Here is an 18765-nt window from a genome sequence, read left to right on the forward strand (position 1 = left end):
CTGTAGGCCCTGCACACAGTGGATACCCCTTTATTAAAGATGTGCTTCACCGACTATGTGATTGACATGCAAGGGCCAGTGCCCCTACATATCCTCACCCTAGGGGCAAGAGGACTTTGTCATGGGATCCACAGCATGGTTGATGCCCTGGACAATGAGATTGCAATTCCCCTCTTTTTTCCCCCTCCAATCTTCACCTGAGGATATGTTTTCACTGATTTTAGAGGGAAAGGAAGGGAGAGGGGGAGAGGGGGAGGGGGGGGGGAAGGGAGGAAGAGAGGGGGAGAGAGATCAATTGAATGCCTCCCGTACGCACCCCAATCGGGGATTGAACAAACAACCTGGATATGTGCCCCGACCGGGAATTGAACGGGTAACTTTTTGGTGTATGGGACAACACTCCAACCTACAGAGCCACACCAGTCAAGGCCGGTTCCCTTCTTTTTACAACACTGGGTGACAATTATTAGATGGGGAGGGGGGCGAGAGGTGAGAGGACAGAATCTGGCTGACTGAGGTGGGAAATGCTGACCCATGAACCAAGGCCTCTAAACACACGTGAGATCAAGGAAGGGACGCCTGCGTGCTGGGCCCTGTGTGGGGGCTTCTGGGCTCCTGTGGGCCATGCTCTTCAACAAAGGGTGAGTTATCTCAGCCCACAGACAGCACCACCCTTTAGCCTGCCAAGAGCTAAAATGGACACAAGCCTGGAATGTCATCTTTCTTTCTCAAAGAAAAATAAAAAAATTCCAAGCAGGCATTCCAGAGCTGGCCTCTCCCTTCTCCACCCACAGGACTCTCCTTTGAGATCAGGATGTGCCTGCAGGAAACTGCTGAATGTGGCCAAAAGGCTGGGTACGGTTACTGAGAGCTGGACTGGGGCTCACGAGTATCTGGGGCTCCAGAGGCCAGGCCACCAGTGGCTTCTGGGTAGGAAGCTTGGCTGCTGGAGTCGCCCGCTATGAAAACAGCGACTATTAACTTGAGGTGATTTCACACAGACCAAGTCTTGTTGCACAATGTGGCATTCTCAATTATGTCCTCACTCTGACAGCCTCTGCCAATATCTGATAAAAAGTTCCTATAAAATAGCTCCAGAGATTATAGCCAATTCTGAAAGGAAATTTCAGATCAGTTTGTACCATGGAAGAAGAACTAATTATAGGCTGTGTCCCTACCATGTGTTCAGATAAAGAGAAGCAGCTCAGACAGAAACCCACTTACCTTTTGGTGTCGTAGTCGATTAGGACGTAATTCTCCATAGCGAGCTTGAGGTCTGGGATTTCCTCACAGACCCATCTGAAATCCAAAAGCAGAAACAACAATGAAGATGATTTTTCAGGCTGGACATTTCACTCTCAACTTTCTTAAACACTGTTTACTTCTAAATATAAAAAGAAAATATCCTCATTACTCAACCGGAGTCATCACTACAGATTATACAGAGAATAAAAGGCAAATCAGGAATATGATGAAAAATGGCATGCCAATGAATTCAATAACTTAGTTGAAGTGAACAATTCCTTGAAAGACACAAATTACCAAAACTGACATGAGAAGAAACAGAACATCTGAATAGCTCTATCCAATTACATAACCTGATTCCTTAATAAAATACCTTCCCACGGAGAAAACTCCAGGCCACGATGGCTTCACTGGTGAATCATATCAGACATTTGAGAAGAAATAGCACCAATTCCACCAAAATGTTTCCAGTTTTATGAGGCTAACATTACCCAGATACCAAAAGCAGAGGAAGACAAAAGCATTGTAAAGGCATTACAAGAAATATTTTTGTGTCTTCAACAGACACAAAAATCCTTCACAAATATTACAAATGAATTCAGCAAAACACTTTTATCCAGTGAGGTTTAGTCTAAGAATGAAGAGTTGCTTAACACTAAAATTAATCACTGTAATTTATCTCACTAATAAAATAAAGGGGAAAATAGTATGGCCATCTCAACAGATGCAGAAAGTGAACATGACAAAATTAAATCCCTACTCATGATTAAACAAACTCTCAGGAAATTAGAAATGGGGGAGGACAGCTCAATAAAAGTCTGGGGTCAGGTATGAAACTATTGTCTCTAGGCAAGAAACCACCCGCAGCTCCACTTTGCCTGCTGGCTCCGTTCTGTGATCTGCAGGGGATGGGAGGTGGAGTGGGCGACACAAGGATACTTGAGAAGGAATAAGGAACAGCTCTTTTTGTCCCTGGGTCCCTATGTCATCTAGCAAGACTCCTCACTCTGCCTGAAGTATTACTTCTCGTAATAGCTACTGAATCCAGCTAGCAGTTTTCTTTATCATGCCCACAGACCACACACTCAGACCACACTCCTATCTCAGAAGTCTGGGTACCCTCCCCTGGAGACCCATTCCAAACTCAAAGTCGCCAGAGCCAGCTGGACAGTCCACATGTCACCTTCCTGTGCTCCCCAGATCCAAGGGTCCCTAGGCTGCAATAGTGCTCTCTTCTCCTTTGCTTACAGAACGTGCCCCTTTACTCCCAGTGAGCACCTCCTGATGGGGGAACCTCTGATCAGCAGCACACATGGTTTCAGGCAGGAGACTATGAGCCCTGCAGCTAACACCAAACTGGGTGCAAGACTCATACTCCCAGGAGGGTGGAGACAGTGAAGATGCCTGTAGGCCCCACCTCCCTTCAACACTGTACTAGATAGATAGAGGTCCTGGCCAGTGCCACATGACAAGAGAAACAAATGGACAGTCTTTACTGGAAAGAAACAAAACTATCTCTGTTCACAAGACACACGATTCAGTATGTAGTCTAGCCAATGGAATTTACAGAGATGCTTCCAGAACTCAAGATGTGAATTCAGCAAGGTCGCAGGACACATGGTCAACATGCAAAAACGAGCTATATTTATATGTACCAGCAACAACAAAGAATAAAATAAAAGAAAAAAAAATAAATTAAATGTCACTTAAAAAAGCATTAACACATAAACACTCAGACCCTGGCTGGTGTGGCTTTTAGTTGGAGCATCATCCATGCACCAGAAGGTTTCAGGTTCAATTCCTGGTCAGGGCATATACCTAGGTTGTGGGTTCGACCCCAGGTCGGGGCACCTACAGAGGGCAACTGATTGATGTATCTCTCTCACATCAATGTTTCTCTCTCTCTTTCTTCCTCCCTCTCTAAAAAATATCCATTAAAGAAATCCTTAAAAAAACATAAATACTTAGGGATCATTTTAATGAAAGACTTGCAAGAGCTCTATTGAAAACAAAACAAAACAAAATGTTGAGGAAAGTTAAAGGCAACATAAACAAATAATGTTCATGGGATCCAAGACTCAATATTGTTAAACCTCCTCCTCAAACTAGACTCCACCTCAAAGTAATCCCTAAAAAAGCCCAACAAGCGCCCTAACCGGTTTGGCTCAGTGGATAGAGCGTCGGCCTGCGGACTGAAGGGTCCCAGGTTCGATTCCAGTCAAGGGCATGTACCTTGGTTGCGGGCACATCCCCAGTAGGAGATGTGCAGGAGGCAGCTGATCGATGTATCTCTCTCATTGATGTTTCTGACTCTCTATCCCTCTCCCTTCCTCTCTGTAAAAAAATCAATAAAATATTTAAAAAAAAAAAAAAAAAAGCCCAACAAGCTTTTTTGGAGAAACAAACTGATTCTAAAATTGACACACAAAGGCAGAGAACGGGGAACAGCCAAAATAATCTTTAAAAATAACAGCACTGTTGCAAAACATACTATCCTGTTTGGGGACTTAATATAAATCTACAGTAACCAGCAGTGTGTGGTAAACAAACAGGGCAGTGACACTGAACACAAAATCCAGACAGACAAACATATAAACATGAAATTTTGATAAAAGCACCAAGATAACTTAATGGGGAAAAGAGAGTCTTTTCAACAAATGAGGCAGGAGCCCTGGCCGGTTTGACTCAGTGGATAGAGTGTCAGCCTGCAGACCAAAGGAAAGGGTCCTGGGTTCAATTCCGGTCAAGGGCACGTACCTTGGTTGCAGGCTCCTCCCAGGCCCAGGCCCTGGTGGGGACACGTGCAGGAGGCAACCAGTCAATGTGTTTCTCTCACATCGATGTTTCTCTCTGTCCTTCCCTCTCCCTTCCACTCCCTCTAAAAGATCAACGGAAAAAATCCTCAGGTGAGGATGTACCAAAAAAAAAAAAACAACAAATGAGGCTGGAACCACCAAGTATCAGATGGAAAAAACTTAAATTTTCACCCTCATAATCTTTGTAATCTCATTTAATAGAACCAAGATTAATTCACAACTGATTTTAAACCTGAACGTAAAAGTGAAAACCACAGAGCTTATTGAAGAAAATAAAAGACAGCATCTTTGCAACTCAGGAGGCAAAGATTTCCTGGATGCAACCCAGACAACTAACCATCAAAGAATGAACTCAGTTAAAAGCTTCCACTCATTGAGGTGCCATGAAAACCGCAGTCAGCTATGCTACACCTCCTATAGCACCTCATCAGGCACTCACTGCCAGAACATGTCAAGAATTCTCACAACTTCAGTCAAGGGAGACAAACAACTCAATCTCAAGAAATGACAAAACAAAGCAGAGCTCCCCAGAGAAGTGGCCGATTCTAAGGGTGCGACGTGGGAAACTCAGAATGACTCTGGAGCATCCTGTGGTTCCAGAAAGTGAGGCTGGACTCAGAATGGGCGGGGGCAAGTCAGAGGAACACAGGACAGAATGAAAAAGCCCCCACTGGGCTCCCAGAGTTGGAAACACATTCATCATGTGGTGGACAGGTAAACAGGATGAAGGAACTGTGGTCCCTCCTATAACAGCATACTGCTCAGTAATAAAAAGGAAAAGCTACTGGTACACACAATGGAGAATCTCAAAACGGCGTGCTCAGCATGTGCTGTACAATTCCATGCAGGTAAAATTTTAGAAAATGTAAAGTAACACACAGTGCCAGAAAGCACATCAGGGTTGCCGAGGACAAGAGTGAAGAGGGAGATGGATTCAGGGGACGTGAGGAAATGTGGGGGGTAGAGATATCTGTTGCCATGACTGCCGTGCATGGACATGTGTACAGCCACCCCACTTAGACTGTACACTTCACACATGTGCAGTTTCTGTGCTTCGGGTGTATTTCAGTTACAATTTTTAAAGTAATAATATCGGAAAGAACACCCTCAACCACCTCTGTGTATGTTGGAAATTCTCCATTATAAAAAGTAAAAGGAGAGGGGGGAAAAATGAGGTAACCACCCATCTCTGCCAATGAACAGAACTCATCTGTAGGGACAAAGAGGGAAGAAGGTCAAGTCGTTCTGAGACACAGGACTTAAGGCTCAGGCCTGGAGGGCAGCAGCCACTGCCAGTCCAGGAGAAGACCAGGTTAACTGGAGATTCCAAACCAAAGGCTGGCTCCACAGATTCAAACTGGCCTGACACCCTGTACTGCAGGACAAAAAGACACCCTACTTTGCAGAGGAAAACCCATTGGAGAGGCTGACTACCATGAAGCACCCCCAAGGAGTAGATAAGAACCAAGCTGCCAGCTCAGAGCCCTCCCTCCCTCAACCACAACACTTCCACCATCTAACCAGCAGCCTCTTTAAAAATAAATAAATCAGCCTGGCTGGTGTGGCTCAGTGGTTGAACGTCAACCTATGAACCAGGAGGTCACAGATCAATTCCTGGTCAAGGCAAATGCCCAGGTTGCGGGCTCAATCCCTAGTAGGGGCATTGCAGGAGGTAGCCAATCAATGATTCTCCTTTATCATTGATGTTTCTATCTCTCTCCCTTCGTCTCTGAAACCAATAAAATCAATCAATCAATAAACCAGCCCTAGCCAGTTGGCTCACTGGTTGGAGCATTGGCCCTCAGACTAAACATTCAGATCAAGAGCACATACTTCGGTTGTAGGCTCCATCCCCAGCCCCGACTGGGGCACCTGCGGAAGGCAGCCAATCAATGTTTCTCTCTCCCTCTCCCTTCCCTCTCTCTAAAATCAATACAAACATATTTTAAATAAACAAATAAATAGATAAATAAAACTAAGCAACCTGTAATACTGCTTCACCAACTGAGGGTTTATGGATTATACTAGAAAAAAAAGATCCTACATCTCAACAATGGCACCTTGCTAGATCCACACAAATAATTTCACCCAATCCTTAAAACAATCTTTCAAGGAGACACTGCTCAGCCCCAAGATCAAACCAAAGCAGCTGGGGGAGCTGCAGGGCCTGTTAGGTCACCAGCTCCCAGGTGGCAGGGTGGAGATGCCCATCCTGACTCTTCCACAGACACCACAACCTGGCCCTGCCATGGGCTACTACAGGCTCATGTGGATGTCACGGTATGTGACCCAGGTGGTGACTACATGGCTAAGGATGTTAAGAAACAACACAGCAAGATGCCAGTAAACAGCCCTAACCGGTTTGGCTCAGTGGATAGAGAGTCAGCCTGCGGACTAAAGGGTTCCAAGTTCGATTCCGGTCAATGGCATGTACCTTGGTTGCAGGCACATCCCTAGTGGGGAGTGTGCAGGAGGCAGCTGATGGATGTTTCTCTCTCATCAATGTTTCTAACTCTCTATCCCTCTCCCTTCCTCTCTGTAAAAAATCAATAAAATATGTTTTTAAAAAATGTCAGTAAACAGACATGCAAGTTTACCGAGGGAACTGACAAAGATTGGGGTTTCCAAGCATGGGATATGCAAAGCAGGAAGTAGCCACTGTCATCACTCCAGTTTGTTCCAGACCCTCAATCCAGTGTAGAGAGAAGGCCCATTAGAGACAGAGTGGAGAGCACCTCCCGCCTGGCTCCAGACCCTCCAGTGCCATAGCAGGAGAAGGCCCACTAGACATAGCAAAGGGCACCTGCCTCCTGGTTCTGTCAAAATTGTCACTGACACACCCTGTGTTCTTCCCTGCACTCTCACAGACTGGGCTTTTGGAGGGCTACCAAGGATATGGAGGGAAAATCAGTCCACTAGGGGCTGTGCTGAAACAGCACCAAATCCAAAAGGAAGAAAACAGAGACAGATGGAAGAGAGAGTAAAACAAGGGGAAGAGGAAAGGAGTTCCCTGTCCATCAATTTCCAGGAGAAGCCAAAGTTCATAGAGGCACCAGGACCTATCCAGGCCACACCCAGACAACCTGGACTCCTCTAACCAAACTCTGACACTTTCAAGTCTTCTCAAGATGCTGATAGGGAACACAAGAAGGACTGGGCTGAGAGAAGGTGGGTGTGCTGGAAAGACAGGAACGGGCACTGGCGCCAGGCCAGACCCACCCCGCAGATGCCACACTCACCGGATGGTCTCGATGATTTCATGAGCAGCATCGTGGTGTTTGTCCTGAAAGATAAAATGACAGGGTTTAGAGCTGACTGAGCAGTCTCTCTATACTCCATTGATGGCAGGTTGGACATCTTAGGGTCCAGGGACTACAGGATGGGGGCACTGTAGCCCCTGGGCTTTCCCATCTCTGTATTTCCAGACCCACTAAGCTCTCAAACGCCCACTCAGGCAGGACTTCCCAGTGAGTTATTAGGGTGCTGTCCTGGGACCCCTGCCCACTTCGGACATGCTGGCCTAGAAGAGACCCTGTCCCTGTAGTTTCTCTCCCCAGCAGGCAGCAGGGAAGGGATGAAATCTATGACCCCAACCCTCCTGTCCTCCACCCGCCAGTACCCACTGGCACTTCTCCTGGGCACTCCCACGGCCTGGATGCTACAGGCCTGGCTTTGAGTTGCTGAACCTCCCAGGCCTCTGATTCCCCATCTGTAAAATGGGAAATGACAATAATAACCATTGTGAGAATGCATGTGGCCATCCTCCTGCCTAGACAAAGACACCCCCCACTTCCACTGGTGGCCAGGACTGCGCCCACTGTGTGTGGGGGGAGGGGGAGGATTCACCATGGCTTCTTCCTCAAAGGAAGCTCAGGGATCACTCCAGGCCTTTCACCAGGGTGTGGGCAGCAAGTTAATCCAAAATCTCATAGAAACTAGGATCAGAACCACCGAGTAGTCCCCTCTAACTCTGTCCTTCTCTCACATAAACACTACGCCTTCCGTACTGCGGTGAGAGTTAGTGCAGGGGGTCAGCAAAGAGGATGGGCCTGGAGGGAGAGGCCTGCCAACCGCTGCTCTGTGGCAGTAACAGCGCCTCTTAGCCCAGGCCACCATTTCTACCGCTTTACAACAGGATATGGGTAGAGTGCCTCACATTCAATAACAGAATCAAAACAGCTCTTTAGATACCCTTGAGACTTAAGTCTTATTTTTTAAAAAATAATAGCTCTATTGAAATATAATTCTGATAGAACGAACTCACTTGTTTCAAGTACACAGTTCAGTAGTTCTTAGTAGGTTCAGTGTTGTGCAACCACTGCACTAATTCCAGAATATTCCATCACCCAAAAAGGAAGCCACATCCCTATCAGCAGTCATCCCAGCCCCCTCCCAGCCCCTGACAACCACTAACCCACTTCATGTCTCCGTGGATTTGCCTATTCTGGACATTTCACATAAATTGGATCACACAGTATGTGGCCTTTTGTGCAAGGCCTTATTTTTTAAGGCACAAGAAAAAAAACCATCTTTCTAATGTTCAGAATAATGTCCTCCCATTTACTAAGAATCAACCAATAAATATTAAACTGGTATCATTTAAACAAGGTGGGGACAAGATAAGAACATACATCTACACAGAAATTCATATGTGAGCGTTCACAGCAGCATAATTCACAACTGCCAAGGGTGTAATGCAGCTGCCAGCCATTGCCAAGCCACAGATATCTTTACTCGAGTTTGTTCCAGACCCTTATCTTTCAGGACAATATTAGCAAAATAATGCACCAAGCTGCATTAACTGTCTTGGCCCAAATGTGCACACAGGCCTGCAAAGGCACAGGAGCCTGGAATTTGGTCTCTTCTGTGATGAGAACTTGTGCTTTCTCAGCTTTAAAACCAAAATAAAGGGAGAGAGAAGTTGACAACTGTGCCCTCTGAGGTCTCAGAGTAATCCTTTTAGGACCAGGCCAGTTTCTACCCACAGTCCTGAAGGTATAACTTTAGAAGCCCTGGTCACTATCAATGATTCAGATGCTCTCCTGACCTACTGGCCATGGCCTTTTACTTCTCCATAGACCTTCGGAGAGAGATGTCAGACCCGGCCAAGAAAGGTCAGACTGGGAACAGCCCTGAGGAATCCTGCATTGACAGTCCAGTCCTCACCTTGTTATGCAGGGACACCCCCTCACACTTGCCCCTCTATAACAGGAGCCCTGGACCCTAAATTGATGGCCCAGCCTTTGTCTCATTATGCAAGGCCACCTCTTCATATTCCCCCTTGCATTTGAAGAGCTCTGGACCCTGAATTGACAGCCCCGTGCTCCCCTCATTACACAAGGACACCCCCACAATGCCTCCTTCACTGCCCACATTCCCAGCCCAAGGTGGCCCACGGCTGCATCAGAGACTGGCCCATGCTCTTCTCACTACTTGTACCAGAGCACCCTAAAGAAGCAGCTGAGAGCTCTAACCAGTTTGGCTTAGTGGATAGTGTGTCGGCCTGCAGATTGAAGCTCCCGGGTTCAATTCCAGTCAAAGGCACATGCCCAGGTTGTGGGCTCGATCCCCAGTAAGGGGGTATGCAGGAGGCAGCCAATCAATGATTCTCTCTCATCACCGATGTTTCTCTCTCTCTCCCTCTTTCTTCCTCTCTGAAATCGGTAATATACATATATATATATATATTTTTTTAAAGCAGCTGAGAGAGGTTCTTCCCATAAAAATCTGTCTGGTGGAACGCTGGCAGCTGGGAAAGCTGAGTGGTGTGTACCTGGGGTTCCTCAGGTCCACCCACTTTGGGAATCATGTGAAAAGGTCCACAATAAGTGCAACTGTTCCATCTTAAACTGTGCGCTGCACAGAAGGCAGTATCACGCCCTGCGATGACACCAAACTGCTCCTTATGGTACTACTCACCTCCCCAACATGGATGTGAGGCTGTCGCCTATTCTTCCAGACGTTGAACCTCATGTGCTCAGGAGTGTACAGGGGACACTCACCGAAGGAGGGTGGGAGAAGGGTGGTTTTTTGTTTGATTTTGTTTTTTTATATTTTTTTTATTTCAGCGAGGAAGGGAGAGGGATAGAGACAGAAACATCAATGATGAGAGAGAATCATTGATCAGCTGCCTCCTGCCCGCCCCTACTGGGGGGATCAAGCTCACAGCCTAGGCATGTGCCCTTGGCTGGAATCGAAACTGGGACTTTTAGTCCAGTGGTCGCCAACCGGTGGTCCATGGACCACTGGTGGTCCGTGAGGTCCGAAAGGTTGGTGACCGCTGCTTTAGTCCACAGGCCGACATTCTACCCATGAAGCCAAACGAGCTAGGGCTCTCTGTTTTAATGGCAGGGTTTTGATGAGCAGAGGTCTGGCTGGAAGAGTGAGACGGGAGGTGATCACTTACACTCTGTCAACAGGCATCCAGAAAACTCAGTCCCAGAGGAAAACCAGAGGGTGTGACCGGAGGCTTCAGGGGAGGAGCAGCACCAGTTCCAGTAGGTGCCTGTCTCATACTGGCCCATTTCTTCACCACCCCTCTCCCCACTTCCTGGTGTACAGGTGCCCCTGGAGTTGAACTGGGTGGCAGGCTTACAGATTAGGTTAAGTGCATTAATTGGGCCTGAAGCATTCTGCTGCTTAGGTGGGAGCAAAAGTGTGTAGTTTATGGTTTATCCTTTATATGGTCGACTCAAGTATTGATCATGATAGCACCTTAACTAGTTCAAAATATGCAGGACCCCAAACACAGAAGCCACATGTCCAAACAAATTAAGAGCAAAAACCAACTGGCAAATGGCTGGAGCAGAGGAATGGGCAGAGAACAGGCACTGATGGGACGTAGGATGGGCAGTTAGAGGTCAGGTCTTCAAGAAACATGACTGATGTGGTGCCTGGGGCAAAGATGGTAGGTCAGATGGGCTGAGGGTGGCCAGATTTGTGGGGTTCGAGACAAGAGGAAAATGCAGGTGCCTCGTTCAAAAATGGTTAGCAAGTTCAAGGCAACACTGCAGAGCATTAACCAAGAGAGGTCCTTCTGCAGGGAGGTTTGCAGGCAGGACAGAATGGATTTTGAATCCAACAGTGCTGCTTCTAGAAATGGATCTCAGACGGGTCGTATAACCCCTGCTCGTGGCTCTCTCATTTGTACACTGGACCCTGTGGGGACGTGTCTGTGCTGGAAAACCCTCCTGTTTGTCCCGGTCCTGCTGCCAGACCTCTGCTCTCACGTACCCACCTAGGGAGAGATCTGCCCCATGGAGATGAACTCCCAGGCTCACAGTGCCGATATCCACACAGCAATAAATACCAGGGCTCTGGGCCTGCCATCTGGGACACGGGGCAGCACAAGGAGAGAAGGGACAGTGAGGCAAGAGGTCTCAATCACAGTGAACGCACTCCCAGAGTTGCAGAAAAAGTCAAGTCCACCCAATCACTGCTTTTGAGCTCACTAGTTTTACGAACTATGCTTATATGGCCCCCAAAAGAATGTCACATTACAAAAGGGGACAAAAAGGGGTGGCTAATATTGCTCTGCAGGAAGGAGGGTGCTGAGTTGGCACTGTCACAGGGCTGGTCCAGCTCTGACCTGCCCTTCCTCCCACTGTTAGGGAATGTCTTCTGCTCAGACAAAAGACAGAGCTGAGAGAATGGCCAGCAGTGACTTACCAGGTCGGAAGACTCATCTCCTGCTGCCACCCCTGTGGCACCTCTCCTTGCAGGGCCACACTGCCCCAGCCACCGATGCTCAGTGCCAACTCTGACTTGCAGAAGCCAGGTGACAAACAGGCTGGCCGAAGGACAGAGCTACATCTACCCACCAGACCTGCAGCTCCCACATCCCCCAACTCCATGGGACAAGGAAGCCCCAAACCAACACCATCCTAGCACCACTGGTTTTCACGAACGCCCACCCCACTGAGGAAGCGAGCAGCTAGGCCCCTGGACCTCATTCGGATAGTGGCACCCACTGTGCAAACACAGTCCCACAATCCTGCAAGCTGAGCTCTGTGGTTGGGAGGAAGAAGCCCCCATGAGGAAGAGGGATCTACAAGTATGCCATCCCCATGGCAGCCACAGGCCACCTAGGGTTATGAGGCACTTGATGTGGGCTGGTCTAGAAGCAGTGCTCTAAGTGCAAAACACACACTAATTTCAAACACTTAGAATACATACCCAAAAAAGTTGCTCTTAACTTTTTAATTACAAGTTGAAATGCTTGCATTTTGGTCATAGTTAAATATAATACATTATGAAAATTGATCACACCTGCTTCTTTTGACTTTTTATTTATTTTTTAAAAAATATATTTTATTGATTTTTTACAGAGAGGAAGGGAGAGAGATAGAGAGTTAGAAACATCGATGAGAGAGAAACATCGATCAGCTGCCTCCTGCACATCTCCTACTGGGGATGTGCCCGCAACCCAGTTACATGCCCTTGACCGGAATCGAACCTGGAACCTTTCAGTCCACAGGCCGACGCTCTATCCACTGAGCCAAACCGGTTTCAGCTCTTTTGACTTTTTAAACGTGGCTACTAGAAATGCTGAAATTGCACATGTGGTTCATGTGCTAGTCCTACCAGGTGTCACCTCCCATACCTCATTCCACCTCTGTAACTAATGGAACGTTTTTGAGGTCTGACCCTGAACATGAGGTCTACAGAGAGCCTGGGTCCTTGCAGAGCTGGGACCAGGCATGGAATGCCCTGTGCTCTGGGCAGGGTCTTTTGAAGGTTGGGAAAGATGTGGAAAGGGGGCTTAGATCTCCATTGGAGGACAAGTGCCACCTATAGCCCCAGGGGACAGAGCTAAGACCAAAGCTCTGTCTTAACAAGAAAACTTCAGATGCTTTAATAAAAACTAGCCCATCAGCCCGGTTGGTGTGGCTCAGTGGTTGAGCGTCAACCTATGAACCAAGAGGTCACGGTTCAATTCCTGGTCAGGGCACATGCCCCAGTATGGAGCGTGCAGGAGGCAGCCGATCAATGATTCTCTCTCATCATTGATGTTTCTAACTCTCCCTCTCCCTTACTCTCTGAAATCAATAAAAATATTTTTTTTTTAAAAAGAAGTCCCTCTACAAGTGCCCAACGACTGGATAACGGAAGTCTTCATAAAATGGCTGTCAAGAAGTGACACCAGTGGGACAGTGGGACATGATGACCAAAATCTCACCCCCAAAACTCTTCTTGTCCTCATCAGAGAAAATAACTTATTACCACAGACCACTCCAGCCTGAAGCGAAGGGTATGAGGAGAAAAGAGGCAGCACAGGACTGATGAGACCCCTCTGACCAGGAGAACTTGTCCAGGAGGCCCTGCCACCAAGTGGCGGGCAGAGACTCAACTTGGATCTGGAAAACCAAGACACACTGTGCCCCTGAAAATTCCAAATATTTTTACCTCTAGCAAGTGGTCACTATTAGTGCCACACCAGTTCATGTGGGGTCATCCCCACCCCCAGACTGAAGGCCAAATGAATGCCTCGCCAGGGCCTCAAGACCCCACAACTTGGCCTGTCCTTGTAAGGGGATATTACGCAGCCAGGAAAGGGGGTGAAGCACTGAACTAGTTATGGCGGAACAACCGAACAATCAAACAACTGGTCGCTATGACATGCGCTGACGACCAGGGGTTGCACATGGAACATTGATGTTTCTATGGTGGGCATCAGCAACGGGTGGCAGAGCGCAGAACATGGTGGGCATCAGCCATGGCAGGATGGTGGAGAAGGTGAGCAGGAGCGCCAGACCAAGGCGGGGCACCAGTCATTGCCAACAGGGCGAGCCTCTGGTTACTGAAAATTCTTTGCTCCTGTGCGCCACACTCCCGCCAGGTGCTCGCACCTGCTGCCAGCACCGGCCCCACTCACACCCACTGCTGGCGCCAGAGCCACTGCTTGCACCCACTGCTGGCGCCCAGCGCCGCCCCGATCGCTTGGTGCCGTTGGCGGGTGCGAGCGGCGGCTGCCAACCCAATCGCCCCTCAGGGCTTCTCCATCTCCCCCTGCTTCTGAGGGGCGATTGGGGCAGCAGCCTCCGCTCACACCCGCAGCTGGCGCTGGCCCCAATCACTCTGTGCCATCAACGGGTGCAAGCGGGGCCGGCGCCATCAGCCTGTGGGAGCAGCAGCAGCAGGAGCAGGGCTGCAGGCAGACAGGAGCCCAGGGGTCTCAGCAGGAGGGGCTGGGCGGGAGTGCGGAGGATGGGCCGAGACCCGCCCCTGTGCCCACTGCAGCCTCATGGCCCACAGTTCCTTTCAAGGTGCACAAATTCGTGCACTGGGCCCCTAGTAATTACATATTATTCTCTAGTCGTATAAGATGTCACCATTGGGGGAAACTAGATAAAGAGAACATGGGGTGTCTCTGTATTATTTCTTATGGCTGCACAAGAATCCACAATTATCTCAAAATAAAAAAGGTTAATTAAGAAAAAAAGGATGGAGTTCCCACAGGGAGACTGGGTGGGCAGGTCCCCTGTAACTCTGCCTCCTCCTCCCTAGTGAATGTCCAAAGTTTCTGGGGTCCCCCTGACTCCCTCTAGCTCCCACCCATTAGGATCAGAGTTCACAGTAGGCATTTGGATTTTAGGGACTAGAGCAGGGGTGGGCAAAGTTTTTGACTCGAGGGCCACAATAGGTTCTTAAACTGGACCGGAGGGCCGGAACAATAGCATGGATGGAGTGTTTGTGTGAACTAATATAAATTCAAAGTAAACATCATTACATAAAAGGGTATGGTCTTTTTTTTTTTTTTTTTTTAGTTTTATTCATTTCAAACGGGCCGGATCCGGCCCGCGGGCCGTAGTTTGCCCACAGCTGGACTAGAGTATGAAAACTAACAGCCACATGTGGAACACCAGACTTTTTTGATCATCCCTTCCCCTATTACATAGGCTATTTCAACCACATAAAGCCATGGAAGGGTTAATCTGCCTTCCCCCGAACTTGGATTAGGTAGGATTCACGCAGGCAGAGGTCAGATCAGAAAATATCTTCTGAGTCACAGGATGGCTGGCTCACTTGGCCGGCCCACTCAGCTATTACTCATTGCCAGCATTAAGGGCATGACTACTCAGAGGGCACTCATCAGAGAACTGTGGGCTCTGGGTAGGAAGCCGAGGGTGGAGACAGTCACACTGAGGCTGCTCCCCGCCCACAGCCTTATTAAGTCACCCAGGTGAAGGACCCCTGCACATCCTCCTCTCTAATATTCTTGTGCTGCCACCCAGCAACCCAAGATGCCATTTACTCCCTTCTGAGTTGAGACCTAGTTTCCCACCCAAGAAGGGCCATCCTGCTTTAGAAATTATGCCACTGTGAACTGCAAGTGGGTATTAGAAACTCAGCCACAGAAGGAACAGAATGTGCTGGGTCTCCCCCTCATGTTTGCCAATTGCACAAAAGCTGGTTTCCCAGGCTGGACACTTCTGAGTGTGGCCATTGTGGCTGTTTGCACTTCCTCCTACAGATGCCCCTCCTCAGAGAATCCCCTCACACCTCCCCCAGGACAAGAGTGGTAGCTCCTCCCCTCTGAACCTCAGCTGACCCTATATACAGGGCTACAATAGCTCTGCTAACTTTTATGTTTATCCATCACTCACCTTCCTTCATCTATAAGTTCCTTGAGAATAAGAACATTGTCTACTATCCCCAGGAACACTAGAAATGACTCAGTGCACAAGTAAGCTCAGTCATTTCAACTGTGTGGTCACATGAGTAATCTGACCTTCCAAAAAGTGAAGCTTCTTACGTAGCCCACTTTCTTCATGTATTCATCATTGAGTCATCACAAAATATGAATTCTATAAGTACTGCCCCCTCAGTTCCCATGAAAAGCAAAACTTCTCAGTGGGGAAATGGAAGATTGACAGACGTCACTGCAAAGTAAGGCTGTTGCCAGCCCCGGCAACTAGCTGAGAATTTCACTGGACTAGCCACACCAGACAGGGACCTGCTGACATGAGGTGGCACACCAGGCCAGGTGGGCAGCACACCCCATCCCCTGCCAGGTGAGGCCAGGGCCAGCAAGGGAAAGATGCTCTGCAGTTCAGAACCACCTGCCACTAGAAAGCCAGGTCCCAACCCAGGAGGCCTTAGTTACAAGGTTTACAAATCCCTGTGGCCTTGCTCCACCCAAATAAAAGCAGGTGATAGAAACAGCATGAGTGTCTCTGGGTAAATTTTCACCTTAGTATATAATGCCTGGGTGCTGGGTCATAGTGGTTTTAATTCTTCCCATGCTCAAAAATGCAAATTTGCAAGGTACACAAATGTTAATTGTACACTCAGTACAGCCCTCCCCACCAGACCCCCATCCTGCTCCTAAGCATTTCCCAAGAGAAGTGAAACCCAAGTTCACATAAAAACCTGTCTGAGGATGTTTAGAGCAGCTTTATATGTAATCCCCTCCAAACTGGAAATATCCCAAGTGTCTTGCCACCAGCAGCCTAATGGATCAATGGGATACACAGCAAGAAAAAGGAGTTACTTTTTATTTTATTATTTTTAAATATATTTGTATTCATTTCAGAGAGGAAGGGAGAGAAGTGAGAGAGACAGAAACGTCAATGATGAGAATCACTGATCTGCTGCCTCCTGCATGCCTCACACAGGGATCAAGCCCGCAACCCAGGCATATGCCCTGACCAGGAATGGAACCGTGACCTCCTGGTTCATAGGTTGATGCTCAACCACTGAGCCACACCAGCCAGGCAGGAGTTACTTTTTATACCCACTACAACATGGATGAGTCTCGGGTATGTTTTGCTGAGCAGCAGCAGCCAGAATCAAAAGGCTCTGTGCTGTTTAGTCCATTGACCTAACTTTCTGGAAAAGGCAAAACTGTAGGGATAGAGAGGAGGTTAGTGATGGCCAAAAGGTGGAGGACAGTTGGTGGCAAAGGGCAGAAGGGACCCGGAGAAATGACGTGATTGTTTTGCAGTCTGACTGCCATGGATCTGTCAAAAACCCCTAGAACTGTACCCTAAAAAAAGTGAGTTATACTACACGCCACTAAAGATAATTAAACTTTAAATGATGCACTGGACAGCCACAGGGCCTCCCACTCTGTTTTCTCTAGCTTTGGAAGCTCCCCACCCTGCCCACTGCTCAAGTCGCCCGCAGGACGCACACCGGAAAAGCCAGGGCTGGACTCGACCTCACCTCCGGGTTCGGGATGAGCAAAACTCCAAGGCGCTCATGCGCAGGGCGGGCTGGAAACCAGGAAAAACCTCAGACGTCAGCCCCCGGGCGGTCCCAGCGTCCCAACCCCGCCCCTGGTGCGAAGTTTCCAAAAACTGACACACTCCCAGGGCGTGCGAGGGGCGGGGCGCACGGGCTTCCCCGCCGGGTCCCCTGGAGGCCCCGCCCCCGTCGCCCCCCCTCTCGCCCCGCAAGACAGGCGCGCGAAAGGGCGCCCCAAAGATGCCCGCCCACGGCGCCTGCTGCGTTTTCCCTCCCGACGGCACCCTGCCCGGCCGGAGCGTGGACGCAGGGACACCGACACCGACACCCACCGCACCGCGCTCCGGGGCGGGAGGCCGAGGCGCCCACCCCGCGCCCCGCATTCACAGAGTCACCCAGCGGACAACTTTGTAAATTTCCGCTCGACCTGTCACTTTCCAAGGGTCACTCGAGATCGGGGACAGAAAGCCTCACGGCCACGGCGCCGGCCGGCCCGCCGTTCAGATTACGGGGCAGAAAGCCCTATCCTGGGCCGGCCAGTCCTGCCGCTCCAGACGAGGGGGGCAAACCGCCGAAAGCAAAACAAACAAACAACAACTAGGGGGAGGGAGAAGGAAGAAATGCCCTCAACACAAAAATAAAGCGGAGCCCACTGACAGCTCCAAGAATAAACTACAAAAAGAAAAAGGAAAAAAAGGAAAGAAAGCCAAAAAGAAACCCTGACTGTCAGAACATGAAACACGGGAGGGCAAGTTCGCCAGCCACCCCGGCCCGGGCGACCGGGGTCCCAGCCCCGCACAGGCGACACAGCCCGGGCTCGGGCGCCCCTCGGAGGCGCGGGGTCTGGCCGTGGGGACCCCCGGCAGGCAGGCAGGCAGGCAGGCAGGGAGGGTCCCCAAGAGTGTTTATGGGATCGAGTCGTTCCGTTGCTCGGTGGACCCCCAGCGCGCTCCGCGGAGAGCGGGGACCCGGGGGGAGGGGCGGCCGGAGGGGAGCAGAGGGTGGTACTCACGTAGACCGGCAGCGGCCACGGATAGACGGCGGGCTCGGCCCCCACGGGCGACTTGAGCCTCAGCTCCAGCTTCTCCCCCATGTCGGCGCGCGCGGCTGCCGCACCATGCTAGTCGGGCGGTTGGGGGAGGGGCGGGGCGCCGCCGGCGGGGGCGGGGCGGGAGTGTAAAGGCGGGCGGGCGGGAGGGCGGGAGGCTGAGGAGAGGGGGCCCGGCCTGGGCCTCGGCCGCCGCCGCCGCCGCCGCCGCCGCAGCCGCCACGCTCCCGTCCAGCTCCCGGCTCCCTTTTTGTGGTCACAGGACCAGGGCCTCCAGCACCGCCGCCATCTTGGGCCGGCGTGAGACGAACACAATGAGCCGGGAACAGGACCGAACCACTCGCCGCGCGCGTGCAGGGGGAGCCCGGCGCGAGGCAGCGGCGCACGCCCGCTGCCCCGCCCGCCGCGCCGCGCGCGCCTCCCCTGCTCTCCCGCCCCATGGACTCTCCCCCACGGACGCACACACGC

At 50.0% G+C, this 18765-nt stretch overlaps 1 protein-coding gene across 5 annotated transcripts in view; it reads right to left on the reverse strand.

Moving 5' to 3' along the window:
• The window catches only part of DOT1L (DOT1 like histone lysine methyltransferase), a 61490-nt gene extending 42983 nt beyond the window's left edge, over positions 1 to 18507 (reverse strand). For all 5 annotated transcript variants that reach the window (XM_059697273.1, XM_059697274.1, XM_059697275.1 and 2 more), the window contains exons 1-3: positions 18262 to 18507; positions 7301 to 7344; positions 1225 to 1299 (exon numbers count right to left, since the gene is read on the reverse strand). In XM_059697273.1, coding sequence (XP_059553256.1) covers positions 1225 to 1299; positions 7301 to 7344; positions 18262 to 18342 — 200 coding nt within the window. In that variant the 5' untranslated portion in view covers positions 18343 to 18507. The remainder of the gene's footprint in view (positions 1 to 1224; positions 1300 to 7300; positions 7345 to 18261) is intronic.
• Between the last annotated feature and the right edge of the window lie 258 nt (positions 18508 to 18765).

Source organism: Myotis daubentonii, chromosome 5 (assembly GCF_963259705.1).
Source record: "Myotis daubentonii chromosome 5, mMyoDau2.1, whole genome shotgun sequence".
Classification (NCBI taxonomy): domain Eukaryota; kingdom Metazoa; phylum Chordata; class Mammalia; order Chiroptera; family Vespertilionidae; genus Myotis; species Myotis daubentonii.